At 39.2% G+C, this 14,719-nt stretch overlaps 1 protein-coding gene across 2 annotated transcripts; it reads right to left on the bottom strand.

Moving 5' to 3' along the window:
* Positions 1-2,286: 2,286 nt before the first annotated feature.
* hapln3 (hyaluronan and proteoglycan link protein 3) lies at positions 2,287-14,028 on the bottom strand. Of its 2 annotated transcripts, none has more exons than XM_080876409.1 (6): positions 13,883-14,028; positions 7,393-7,562; positions 6,708-6,882; positions 5,720-6,118; positions 4,028-4,330; positions 2,287-3,932 (listed from the first exon to the last, which is right to left on the bottom strand). In XM_080876409.1, the coding sequence occupies exons 3-6, from the start codon at positions 6,859-6,861 to the stop codon at positions 3,622-3,624; spliced, it is 1,167 nt and encodes a 388-aa protein (XP_080732535.1). In that variant the 5' UTR covers positions 6,862-6,882; positions 7,393-7,562; positions 13,883-14,028; the 3' UTR covers positions 2,287-3,621. The 2 variants fall into 2 exon arrangements, with proteins under 2 accessions (XP_080732535.1, XP_080732534.1); XM_080876408.1 differs by having other exon boundaries at positions 2,287-3,938; positions 13,883-14,025.
* Between the last annotated feature and the right edge of the window lie 691 nt (positions 14,029-14,719).

The raw sequence follows: 14,719 nt of genomic DNA, 5'->3' as shown, positions 1-14,719 counted from the left end.
TGTTTGACTCCACTCATCTAAAAGCACATAGTGCCCAGACAGAGTGGCGCATGTTAGCTTTACATAAGGTGCCTGTTTTGTACGGCTCAGGAACCTATTTCAACTCTCCCGTTTGAAGAGTAAAGTGAAACTAAATCAGTACCTAGTGAGCAGACTTCTTAGTGGTTGTTTGCAATCTACAACAAACAGGAAATTCAATGAACAAATCATAGAAGGTGTTTCAGAGTTGCAAATCACACAATATTAAAGGATATCCAAAATATTGAAACATAACTAAGAACCACTCATTGCCTTTCACACTTTCCGTATTTTTTGATAGATAGACATATATATATACACACACATATATATACAGCAGCTGGATAGCGTAGTGGTTAGACTACATGCCTTTGGAACAGAGGATCACAAGTTCGATTCCTGCCTATCGAAGCAAGCCTACCGCAGACATGAGCGACACAGATAAATATGAAGGCATGCCGGCTCGGATGTCGCCCGGATCAACAAGGTCCGCATCAGGTGTTGAGGAACCAGGACACCCTGACGAAAAGTGGGCTACTGGAACAAGAAGGCATCGATGGGCGTTGTTGGAATGCTACTACGCAAGTAACCCCGCCGGAAGGGGCTACATGAATAGGATGAGGGACCTATGGATTCTTCGATACCCAACATTCACAATGACGGCAAAAAAGGGCTCAGAAGGGTGAAGGGAGTGGAGGATGTGGAGGGTGAAGGTATATATATATATATGAAATGGGGGAAATGATTACTTGGTCCCCTGCTGAATTTGTAAGATTGCGTCATTGATTTGCTCAATTACAATGAAAAAAATTTAATCAGATTTTTATGGTAGTTACAATTTAATAAAGAAAGATAAAATACTTACTCAAAAATCCAGAAAAAAAATGTGTTACATAAAAGTTCACATGTCACTGAGTGAAACAAGTATTTGAACCTTACAATCCAGACAGAGTTCAGTCTCCCACCTATTGGCTGTGTCTCACATCACAATCAATAAATCATCAAGTATAGATAAAGCACAACTGTCCACAGAAAAATCCTGAGTATGATCCAAAGAACACCATCCCCTCAGTCAAGCACAGAGGTGGAAACATTATCCTTTGTGGCTGTTTTTCTGCTAATAGTACAGGACGACTTCATCACATTCAGGAGCCAAAGTTGGGACCACATACTGTAAAATCTTGGCCGAGAACCTCCTTCCTTCAGAGGTCTAAAGATGGATGCGTCTTCCAGCATGAAAATGAACCAAAACATACTGCCAACAAAGAAGTGGTTAAAGAAGGACAAGTTAAGGTCATGGAGTGGCATAGTCACCAGACACTCGGCCTCAATCTTACAGAAAATCTATGATGCGTATGCAAACCTGGTGAACACCTATAAAAAACGTCTTCCTACTTCCAGCAGTTGCCATCAAGGGTTTCTGCACCAAGTACTAAGTCGAGTTTTCCGTTGGGGATCAAATACCTTTTTCTCTTAATGACATGCAAATAAATTTATAACTTTTATATATTTTGTGTTTTTTCTTGATTGTCTATCTCTCTCTCTTAAAATGAAACTACCATAAAAATGAGAGAATGTTCATTTCTTTAGAAGTGAGCAAACTTATTTCCCCTTCTGTATATTCCTTTACAGCACTAGATGCTCATAATAAATAAAGCCAAAGTTTCAAATGATGATATGAGTATGTGTAAAGGTAATCTGTGAGTCAAAGACCTATGAGCTGCTTCACACTATCCTAAATGTTCAGCTTCTGACACTCTTTTTCTATTTTGTATACCCCTGCGTGAATCAACACCGCATCACGGTGGAGGGTTTTGTGCAAGATTTCATGAGCTATGGCCAACTTGCCCCTGATACGGTCTCCCATGTCTCCCTGGCGGTGGGGCCAAACAAAGAGTGGTTCAGCAAATCCGGGTGAGTGGAACAAATCAAGGGTCCAGTGTACCCTGCCTGAGCATGGTTACTGAGGTCCTACCATCAGGGGAAGTGGTATTCTACATACACCGTTGACAGTGGAGATGGGACACTCCTGACTTCGACCGAGAATATAGTTAGGAAGAACACCTTTAGGAGATCCTCAGTACCATGCCTTCTTTACTGTAAGCATAGTCTGGGGAGGAAGTGGAAAAATCACCCATCACTGGTGTTGAAGTCGCTGATGTAGTTAAACAATTGAAAATGTTAACGTAGGTTTTTTAACAGCAGGATTTAAAGGAATTTGTTTAAGTAACACCACCCACATAAAAAAAATGTTACTCAAATGAAAGTGTATTCACAGCAGTATTTTTATTAGTTTGTAGAAAGTAGTACAAATGCACAGACATAATGAAAACAAAAAAGGTATGTTTGTATGTAAATATTTTTTGACAATGAACATAAATAGGGTAGTGTAATACCGAGAACCAGAACTTCCTCCTCCAACAGAGAACACAATTCTTAATCAGCCTTTAAAAATAAAAAGAAACACATTATATTTGTATAAAATGTTCAAATGTAAGACAGAAAACTGCAGACCAGCTGGAAAGATCTTAGAGGGAAATAAAATCTACTCCCTTAACCATTAAGATGCTCCACAAAAGCCTGTGGTTGTGGTATAAAGCTATTACAACTGATTATTTTTTTAATCTTTGTATTGTTTTGGTTAAAGGGTCAGTGCAAACTTCTGAATTATATGGTTGAGAAATATAAACGAAAGCTATGATTGGACACCAGTGAAATACTTTGGATGGGAAGAGGACTTTTCTGAGTCTGTACACCTTCCCTGAGCTTGAAATGAGTCATCAAATGAATCAGTATTAGTGGTGGATCAATGTCAAAAACCTTCAACCAAATTTCAAAATAGCTGCAGAAAGTTTAAAGTTAAATTAGCAGAGATGGAAACTGACAGCACAAATCATTTAATTGCAGGAATAAACAATGGCCTTGTGCATTTTACTGCAAGATTTTGCTGTGATTGAGACATGTTGCACTTAGCGGCAAACAGTATATGAACATTTGCTTGTCTGGGTACTTTCATGTTGTTTGGTGTCAGGCTGAGTTTATGGTCAAACTTACTCTCTGCAGGTCAAATAAATGGTGCCTCCAACTCTAATGATATATGTACACATCTACTTTTTTGTGCTAGGTATTGCCAAAGTCCCAGTGCTGGGACTTTGGCAATACCTAGCACAATGGGTGAGCCTTGAGACAGTGATGATAACCCCAACTAACACCTCTGAGATAAACTGGAAACCCAGCTGTGACCACAGACATATCAGCATCTGTTGTGTACCAAACAGGAACAACTGTCAAATGGATAGTGACAGGTGTGAAGGAAAAAGCGTGATGGAACAAAGAGTGAATGCTCTTGCAGCAACATAATAACACCCATGATTTTGGATTTACATGTTTAACAATGACATGTCGGCAAGACTGATGTCCACAGTTAGTTTAACAGTTGCTTCATAGTCAATTGTGTCATTGGTCTATTTGAGATGGAGAGAGATAAACCAAATTCCATTACTTTAAAATAGCTCAGAGAGGAATAAACTGGCTAACTGCTAATTTGCATCCAGGCTATATCTAATGCTAACCTCTCAAGCAGAGCTTTAACCTGCTTCACTATTAGTATGGTTTAATTTGTCCCGCGTTAAAACAGAGCATCGACCGATAACAGTAGACACCGAATTTCAGGTACTGAGGGGGGAACCCAAAACTACGCACACCTGGTTGTGATGGACCACAGTTAGCCCGGGCCTTTGTGATAGGATAACGGACACTTCCATCAGCCAACCAGCCTGCATCACAGTGGTCCAATCCCATCAGTTTCCATGCAGCATACAGCTGGCCCACTTTGGCAATCTGACTTCCATCACTGGAACAAGCCTGGATTGCTTCAGTGAAGTTGAGCTTGGTTGTGTTCTCTAAGAAGTAAACTGTCCCTATCCAGAAGAGAATAATCATTGAAGAAACTGTAATGACCTGGAATTTTTAGATGTAAAAAAATGAACTCAAACATGCTCATACTCACCCTTAACAGACGCAGCGAAGCAGAAAGCGTCATATCGGTGAAGGACACGGTCTCGTTGTCCATAGCTCCGTAGACCAGGAGCCAAGTTCTTGCCCCCACAACCATCACGTGGGATTGTGATTGGATACTGCACTGTGCCATCAGCCAACCAGCCAGCATTACACCAGTCTAGCCCCTCCTCCCATGCTGTAAAGAGCTGCTCAAATGTAGCCAAAGTAGCATCCTGATCCTGGCACTCTTTTTGGGCCCTGAAGAAGTTATAATGGTAGCGTCCTTTCTGAGAGTAGTAAGGAAACACCACACCTGTATGTGAAGGAACAATGTATTACAACAGTTTCTCAATGAGTACATTTCTTTTTTAATTCAACATGATCAGAAAACCCCAAAATACAACTCAAATAATGCTCATGTCAAATCTTAAGTATATTCTGAAATGTAGAGTTCAGAAAATCCTCTTTTTTTTCATTTATGACTGGTAAAAAAATAAAGTCAGCATTTTTCATTTTTGTTTTGCAAATTTAAAAAAAAGAAGATTGTTGGATGGAAATAGGTTACATTTGACTCCCATTTATAAAGTGCCATTTCACATGAAAACACCTCCAAGTAGGGTAGTAGTCCCCCACAGCAGTCATCAACAACACAGAGTGGGCATATTTCACCCTGGCCTCAGATGTGGAAGTGCTATTTCTCCCCCACACACAGCTCAAGCTGGAGCCTATCATTTGATTATGCTAAAAAAAAAAATCATATCATCTATAAAAAGTAGAACTAAGATCCTGAGACAAGACACCCTCCGCAGCATGACTGTGCCTTGACAATGTGACAAAGGACAGGTCTTGTGGAGTCCAACATGCACACAGCTATACCACAAGTTTCACGGGAAATGTAGGGTCACCAAAATACATTATTATATTCTTAAAATACATCTACAAACAAGAGCACCTTATAGCCTATAAAGCTGCTATGAAAAATAAATCCACTTATTCATTGTCCTTTTACAGTGAATCCTCTCTTAAGCTTTCACTTTGTTTAACAAGTTAACGTTTATCACAAACTTTGTCTGCATAAAAATAACAAAACTGCAAGTCCAATCTGATACTAGATACTAGATGAAACTAGATACTGTTATTGTTAATCTATTTGATGATTTCAAATACTATGATGTCTCTGGTACTCAGGGCTGTTGAAGGCCCTAAAATAATATGCATAATCTGCTATTCTATGGTAATGTGATTAATTAAATATTTGTTTTGCAATATGTACTGTTGGAGATCAAACAGAACTTGATACTGGGCTCAGATTTTAAACCCATTTATTGAAAATTGCTCATTCAGCATATAAGACTTGGGCTTCATTTCACTTATTTTGTACATTTTATATGGTCCTATGGAAATGTTTTCAAATATAAAATCAATTCATAATTTAGGAAACAAATAATAATTTACTTTTTTGCTATTAGAAGTACCATTATTATTTGGAAGCGTAGAGCCTAATCCAGCTATACGGTAGGGTGAAACCATAGAGAGGTCTCCATTCTAACACAGATGATTGATTTGATTGATTTATGATTTTATTGAGTTCAGCTCCCTCTTGCTCTTGGAACCAAAAGTCCACAGCATTTTTTGTGGCCCCCACAAGAATTAATCCAACCTGACTCACGTTGAGGCCCAAACTCAAAAACAAAAATCTTACCCCGTAGCTCCAGATCCACCGTCACACTGTCATCCTCCAGGCCATCAATCACTTCACAGCGATATCTTCCTGTGTCGTTGACCTGTAGCTCATTGATTACTAGAGACATGTCCCCTGGCGCTGAGCGTCGCAGGCGCACGCGGCCACGGAAGCTGCCGTAGCTGCGGTGGCGGCTTCCCATGGCAACCATAACCTCAGTCTCCTTGAAGAAGGCATCAGCAGAAACTTGTGGAGTCATGGTGTTGGCAGGCAACCAGGACCATTTGACACGGGTCTTGCGTGGTATAGTCAGTTCAGGCTCATAGTGGTAGTGACACGGAAGGGTGACAGTGCTCCCCCTAGTGGCTGACACTGAAGACTGAGGGGATTCCACGTGGAGACGAATCCCATTAAAATAAACTAGAAAAGTCAGAAGAAAGACAACATGTTAAAAGGCCGAATTAAAGCAAACAGAGCCAGTCTAAATGGAAGGTTTTTATCGAAATTTACCACCATCACAGCAAAATAAACTTGTACCTTCCCCCGTTGTCCTCCTGTATGAAGTCTATGAAGGTCAATTGTGCCTTCACCCAAATGGTTTATATTATTAGCCTGTATTTTACAGATAAAAACTATGATAATCAGTGCACAGTCGGCATGCATGTTTACCATTTGCCAAATTATTTTGAGTTTCATAGTAACAATGCAAATCTGATTAGACGATACTCAAGTCTGTAAAGTCTGTTTAGAGTTACAGAAACATGGATGTGTTTACCGAAATGTGGAGAAAAGAAGATAAAAGAATATCCCAAAAACACATGTTACATGTAACACAAACACACATCGCTCACTACTAACAGTATTTGTTTTGTTAGCCCTGGATGACTGCCTGTAAATTCATAAATTACAGCTGCTTTCCCACATCCTAATTAGTTCCGACCAGCTGTGTGTTGATGCATGTACCACAGAATGTGTTAATCATGTCCACACAAACACACGGACAACCTACTCTCTCCGTGTCCATTCCCGTTGCTGATGTCCTGGTAGTGAAAACCATTGGTGTAGCCGAGGATCCTGCCCTGACAGCCCGGCAGCAGCAGGAGATACACGCAGGTGACCAGAAGGGGGCGCGGTAGACTGAGCATGGCTGCAGCAAAGCTCATTCAGCTCCTTCAGCTTAAAAGCTGTCGAAAATACCCAACAGGACTATCACAATTAAGCTGAGCGCCACAGATTAAACGCTCTCGAACGATCTATATGTGTCTGTGCTTGAGAAAGTTACACACTATCGGTTAAAACGCAAGTCAGAATAAATAAATAAGATTTATTAGGAAAAAAAAAACTGTCTGCGAAACACTTTCAATGAATTTGTGTAAAAGTACTCTCATTGATCCTTTCACATTTCTTGGCGTCAAATAAAGCAAATGCACAGACTGAAGAGACGGAAGAAACTTTCCCTAACAGCTCGGTCGTTAGACAAATGCCGACAAATCTCTCATCGTATTAGCTTAAACTTTCCTGAGTAACAGAAAACTATAAGCCTTCTTTTATCTTCACGAAAACATTAAAAGGTTTCAGCTCTGAAACCGGCTATGTCACCTTTATAAGTAAAGCCTTCTGTTTTACCACCTGAATAAAAGATAATGTTCATGGGACCAGTTATAAAATACAAAAATAATCCAAATCTCACTCACAGAAAAGCAGTTGTCCGCTGAACGTGTCTTCGCTTCACTTACTCCTCATCCTCTGTCTCTGCTCACCGGACCGTCCTACCAGCCAACCAGTCAGGGGGAGCGCGCGCCAACGTCACGAGCTGAGGCATCTCGAGCAAAGACCTCATCACCGATGAACCAATGAGATCGTCCTGCAATGGAGACACCGCCGCCGCAGCACGTCATAACTTTTTCTACCGACTCTGATGCGTCAACACAAGAGTGCCAAACTAATGCTAGTGCATGCAGCCTAGTTTGCCTTTGCAAGTGAGCCAAACTGCTAAATCCAATGCTCAAAAGCCTTTATTATAAAAGAGAATATCTCTGTGTGTAAGTATAGAGAAACTGTTTTCATATTAAATGGAAAATACATTTGGAAAGTTGGGTCAACTCAAGTGAAGTCATCGATTTTAAAATAAAACACGAATAAACATGTAAAAGCAATCAGAAGACTTCCTGGTTTAAAGCACAGAGAACAAAAACGGGTTTTAAAAAGGTTGGGATGTGATCGTGATTTACTACTGCAAAGGCCTGATCTTCACCATGTTTTAACTTGGACACCGTGAAAACTATGAGCATCTGTTTTGCAGACTTCAGTGATCTAATGGGAGTGTCCAGAGTTAAAAGACCAGGGCGTTGACGGGGTATCAGCCTCGCATGTTGTAATAAATGTGATAATATCCAACATTTTTTGATTGTAATCCCTTCATTGCACCTCTTAACTGCCCAGATTTCCTTCGGGGGTTTCAGTTTAGCTTCCACATAACTCCTTTCCTCCACTTTAAGTTTAATTTCGCCTATTTTATGTCCTAAAAGTAACAACTAGGCCACATTAATATTGTTAAAAAGAAATTTAAAAAAACAACCCTAGCTTTCTAAACTGCCTTGGATTAGGAGCAATATTGTAGCCTACTGTTATAATATTTCTTTTTCAACTTAATTACTTTTAAATCAAGCTTCTTGCTTTATTTTTATTTTATTTTGTAGCATTTTATCTGTCTAACCTTAAGTAAACCTGAGTAGTGAAGCAGTTTTGCTTGAGAAAAGTTATCCAGTGAGCAGTTCAAACATTTTGACCATCTCACACAATTTCAATAGTAAAAGGTTGCATTAAACATTCTTATGTTTATGATGCCACATGGAATAAGATCCTAAACAGTAAATATGACTGCAGCACACACGTAGTGTACTACATCTTGCATACAGATGGAGCCTGCTATTTGAAAAAAATTTATAGGGGTCAGTTCAGTCCAGTCAACCTCTTTAAGACCTCACAAAAATGTGCTCAAATCCAACCAGACAAACCCAAAATTTAAAATAAAACCAAAACCTGATCTGTTATTACACAAATGTAGCTGTGTAATAACAGATAACAACTATGTTATCTGTTATTTCGCAGAGTTTAAGTATAGCTTGAAGACATTGTAGCTTCATGTAAGCATTCATTCACATAATCACAGCTAAAGTTTAGAGCAAATTCAAAACAGAGAAAAATCCTCAAAGCCTAATTAAAATTTAACAGTGCAGGTAGATTATATTTGTAGTAGTCAGTGCAAGCTCTAAAGAAAAAAATCCTCAAAATCTGGTGCCTTTAAAGAAGAGCAAAACAAATAAGTTATTTATATCTTATTAACACCTACAGACATGTAAAAGCTGCCTAGTCTCTGCAGTATTGTAAAATTAGTCATTGTCAGCTTGTGGATTCGTGTATAATGAGGCTGACAGAAAATATTCCATGCCATGTTTGGCCCTGACCTCAAGTAAGATGGAAAAAATATTGCCACATGAACTCATATTTCAGTCACTAGCTGAAACAAAAGGAGACATTGTGGGAAACAAGAGCAATTCCAGTTCTCCACTGAGGCCTGTAAAATGTGCCGCCTGAATATCTGAGTGAGGGCTGAAGGTGCATATGGAAGCTGCCCTCTTGACACTGCTACACGGTGAACCTTAAAACTGCCCTGGCACGACAGCACCATCCTCCAAATGATCATCCTCCAACAGAGTCCCTTCAAAAAAATAATCTTCTGCACGCAATGCTTTCCTCTGTGGGCAGCCCTCTGCAGCCACTGATGTTTTTCTAGTGACTTCACTAACACCCAGCCAGCATAACAGAAACCCAAGCCCGCCACTATTCCTGCAGATGGTGGGGGGGTGTGGTAGTGGATTTGGGGATGTTGAGGAAAAAGTTGACCCAAATCCCTGGAAAACATTAAAAGAATGGATTTTAATGAGTAAACAATGTACATGCTAGTCATACAATTTGTTTGTTTTTCCACAGTCGCCACACTGAGAATGACACCGAGGGCCAGACATATGTAGTTTAAACACACGCTTTCATTTTAGTCAAAAATGTATGTCTCAAAACTTTTTCACATGTAATTTGGTTCACATGAAATGCCCAGTACAAAAAAGTTTATCAGCTTTTGTGAAATACGGTTACTGTATGGAGAATGTAACCAAACCATATCCATTCAGATTTAAAAGCAATATAATTCAATTCAGTTTTTTTATACAGCTCCAAATTACAACAACAGTTACCTCAAGCTGCTTTATATTGTAAGTTAAAGACCTGACAATAATACAGAGAAACCTCAAAACAATCAATCAGATGACCCTGTGTGAGCAAGCAAATGGCGATTGTGGGAAGGAAAAAAGCCCTTTTAACAGGAAGAAACCTCTGGCAGAACCAGCTCAGGGAGGGGCGGCCATCTGCATTAATGTTTTTTATGTTCTTGTACGTGTATTTATTTCTAAAGTTTACATAGTTTAACTGTTATTGTACATACCAGCCACATAAGTTGTGACTTCATCAGTCTGAGATTGATTGTTGATGGCTTTCTGAAGCCTCTACACACCAATATCATTACAAAGTGTCAGAGATTTACAGTTAACAAACAGTCAGGTGAGTAAACAACACTGAGACACTTAAGATTGACAACGTGCGGCACGGGTGAAAAGCTCAGAGCAAATCACACCGAACTGCAGTATTCGTTTATTTTTATAGGTTACATCGTCAATATGCAAATATAATCACATTTCCTGTTACGCAGGTCCTGATGTCTGTCTGCATGCAAGCTGTGTGTGTGTGTGTGTCACAGAGTATGTGTGTTGCAGGTCAATTTCTAAGAATAATATAATGCAAGTCAACTTCTGCGGATATGTATTTCTGTGCTGGTCTCTTGTCAGTGTCACAGGGTCAGCTTCCTGTTTCTACAGAAAACTGTCTGGTGAAATATGTATAACATAACTTTTGAAGCATAAGCAAATAAAACAATAAAAACTCCCTAACACAAAGGTTCCCAGCTCTCTCAAAAATGCCTCCAGAATCAACCCCTTTTTTGCATTACTGCTTAAAGCTAACTAGTATACAAGTAACTGGTATACTTAACTGGTAAGATAAGAAAGTTACCATTAAGAAAGTGCACTTTTGTAAGTGGAGGAACATTAACTGGACAAATCAGAGTTTTGACTTGATAATGGACCCCCCAGGTCTGTTTGATGGCCATATTAGGCCCATATATACACTAAAAGGAGATAATATACTTTTGGAGTCCAAATGTTGTATATGAATTATCAGTTCATTCCCGCAATAAATTTTTTGTAATTAAGGTAATACGCACACACACACACACAAATCGGTGTTATGGTCTCAGTGATGGAGAAAACAGAAGAAAGGAGGAGGTATTCTTTATTACCTCTAAATGGTACCATTTGTGTGTGTGCATGTAATCATTCTGTCTGTAAACATGATAGCTCGAAAAGTTTTGAATAAATTCTGATAAAACTTTATAGAGGTGTAGGGCAGAGTCATGTAGACAATCCATTAAAATTTGTTTTACATCCATCAATGTTTTTAAGGTCAAGCTAACGATTTATTGGTTGAAAATCGACATTGTCAACAAATAGAAAGTACAGTGTAGGCATTTAAAATATCATCACATTTGACCCTTGACCTTTAGTTCAGGATCAATAAATTGATCTGAAGGTCAACCTGATAATAATGATATATGGAGCTATTTAAGACTCTGCTTTTTACTACCATTGTTTGCATTGACAGCTTAAAATTATTTAGTACATGATAAATGACGATTCTATGCATCATGTTATTTTACAATGACATTATAGTTGATGTATGACATCAAATTACGGTAAGAAGTTATAACTGTTTCAGTAAATAATAATTTGACAATGTTAAAAACAGAATAAACTTGTGATGAAAAGCTTTTTTGACTTGATATTTATTACTGGACATTTAAACAAATTAACTTAACAATGAAATAAGTGTTACACATTCACTACATCCACATAAAATAACAAATAATTGTAATCAAAATTATGTGAAGTATATTAAAATGGGTTAGAACAGGCAAAATAACAAAAGCCTGCATTTTGTGCTTGTTTTAACTGGACTACAAACTTTTTTAAAAGTATATTTGATTACAACGCTCCTCCCTTAAAAGGAAATTCTTCCCAGAGAGCGAGCTAGCTTGGCAGATGTTTGTGCTCTCCAGGTGCTGGATGTTTTCTCAAGTCTTCAGAGTCTGACATTGATGTAACTGCTAATTTCTAAATTTTGAGATAATGTTGCGTCTTCTTCTCTTTTTCATGTAGCAACATAACTGAGATCAACGAGATTAATAATGGATTGCATTTATATAGCGCTTTTCTAGGCACCTAAAGCGCTTTACAATTCCACTATTCATTCACTCACTGGTGCAGGCAAACCACAGTTGCAGCCACAGCTGCCCTGGGGCAGACTGACAGAAGCGAGGGTGCCATATCATGCCATCAGCCCCTCTGACCAACACCAGTAGGCGGTAGGGTAAAGCGTCTTGCCCAAGGACACAACTACCAGGACAAAGAGAGCTGGGGGATCGAACCGGCAACGTTCCGGTTACAGATGAACTTCCCAATCCCCTGAACCACGGTCGCCCATAGACAAGACTTCTAAAAATCATGCAAAACCACAGATCTGTGTGACAGGGAAGTTTGACAAAAATGTTTTGTCACAAGTAACAGTCAGGAATTATGAAATATATTTTACATACTTTTACAAAACCCTCTTTAACTGCCCTTTTAGAACTTTCAGAATGTCTACTGTACATAAAAGAAATGGTTTAGGTGCACAAAATACAAATGGAGGCATTAAAAGGTATTCCTGTATAAAACATAATGGCAACATTAATGACCTTAACCTTCAAGCTCAGTTGCTTTAGTGTTATTGATCCATTCTGTGAGAATCCCAGCATGTTAGCAAACCACTTAATTGCTTTGAGACATTTGCATCGAGATATTTCATTTCAAACCACAAAGGGCAGAGAATAACCAGAGTCACACTTATTGTCTGGGAAAAGAAAAGTGAAAGGTTTGCCACCAGTATTAGGATATATGGAGAACTGTGCCGGAGAACAACACACAGCAATCCATGAAGTTTTCAAGAAGCATACATTTTCACTTTGCGACTTTCTAAGAACTCACAGACATTTCAATGTCAGTAGTGAATTTATGTATCTTTGCTAGCTATTCAACTGCAATAATATCACAGTCATGGCTGATAATCATCTAATGGCAGAAATCCCAGATCCGGATCACCAGGAACATTTCCTGTGGTTTGCCCACATGCCAGTAAACCCTCATCCTGTTCCTCCTCCTCCTCCCTTCTTTCCAGCCACAAACCAAACTACTGCTTGTTGTATTTGAGACAGTTATGTTATTACTCACGTTACATTCACATTATTGCCCAATGTCATGAAATACTTTTTTTTTCTAAATTTTCACAGGTTTTTCATATTTGTATGTTCCCCCCTATAATAGGGCTTTTTTGTACTTATTTCAAGCTCGCACCCTCCTGATTTTTCTACCATTGCCTTCACTATGTTCATTACCATCAGAAATATACTCTGGTTTCAACGTAAATATTTATCTTGGGCTCAAAAGCGGGGATCGGTTTCTTTATTGGGACTGCCGTTTTATAGTGTGCAATAACAAAAAGTGAATTTCTACCTCATCTGTGAGGCTCCACAGTGGGCTGCTTCAAGGAACAGCACACAAACATGAACTGAATGACAGCAAGCAAGCAGATGTTAATAAGCCTCAGGTAGAGGGCACAAGCTTGAAGGACAAAGACCACCCACAAATATATGACATTAAATAAGGTGACCTTAAAGGGATTGTGAAAGCTACTACAAAATGTGCAAACAATGCCACGGTATACTCTGTCAACGATGTTACAACATCTCACACAACAACTCATGTTGAGCAAGAGTCATTCATCTTTTATAGAGCGTGAACATACATACTTGCAATTGTTGGGATTCTTTCAGTCTGGACCAAAAAACACAGAATGAAACTGACTAACACTGGCACCCAAAAGCAGCTCCAGTGGTGTTTCCAGATAAGTGTTTTGAGATCCAGGCTCAGTATTTTCTCAGAATGACATTTCTGGATTCGTGTTAAGCAATAAACTTACTTAGCTCCCAAATTAAATCGAAGCTCCTTCAGTTTTTAGCAGCAGTCCAAACAGTCATCAATAAGCTCCTACAATCCAGCAAACCTCTCCTCAGTGTCATGCTAGCTCATGCAGCCCCCACTCTCAGCCAGTGTGACAGACGTTTCCCCTCGTTCTATGTGTCTCTAAGTCATTATCTCAGTGTGTTTGAAGAAACCAAAACAGTGCTCTTCCTTAAAAAAAAAAGATGAAAGGTTTTAGCCTGGGGCCCCAAATGCCATCAGCCCCTGTGAAATGCTGGGAGACTAAGGCTTTTTCTGGGGTATAATTTCAGCAAGGCATCAACATTCAGGCCCAGAGGTGAGCAAAGCTTGGACCCAGAGCTCCGGGAAACAACATGAAAGAGAAAAGGACGGCTGTGTGGGTTTAAGTTTGTGGTGTTTGATGGAAGAGCCAAGGAGATGATGGTGTCAGTATGAGCAGTCACGCACTGTCATTAACAGTGACTGCTCACAGAAAGGGACCGTTAGTCACAAGAGACGTGTGTGAGAGACGGTTTCAGTGTGACTGTAGTGATTAGAGACGAAGGCTTCAGTAAAAGGTCTGACAGGAGACTGAAGCGCAGGGCTTAAAGTGAGTTTCCAACTTAATTAATAGATAGAGGATAAAATGAACGGCAATAACAAATAAACACTACAATTTCTTATGTTTTTATACACACAAATGCAAAATCAGCGCCAATTAAACATAAAATGCCAAAATAAGGGGAACATCCCTGTATAAAAGCCCTTCATCACATGCCAAATAAATACCTTCTAAGATTTATTTTAGAAGAAACAACAAAGCTTTTCCACTCTT

This window comes from Rhamphochromis sp. 'chilingali', assembly GCF_963969265.1.
Source record: "Rhamphochromis sp. 'chilingali' genome assembly, chromosome: 2".
NCBI classification, from domain to species: Eukaryota; Metazoa; Chordata; class Actinopteri; order Cichliformes; family Cichlidae; genus Rhamphochromis; species Rhamphochromis sp. 'chilingali'.
This window is presented reverse-complemented; position numbering and strand designations above follow the sequence as displayed.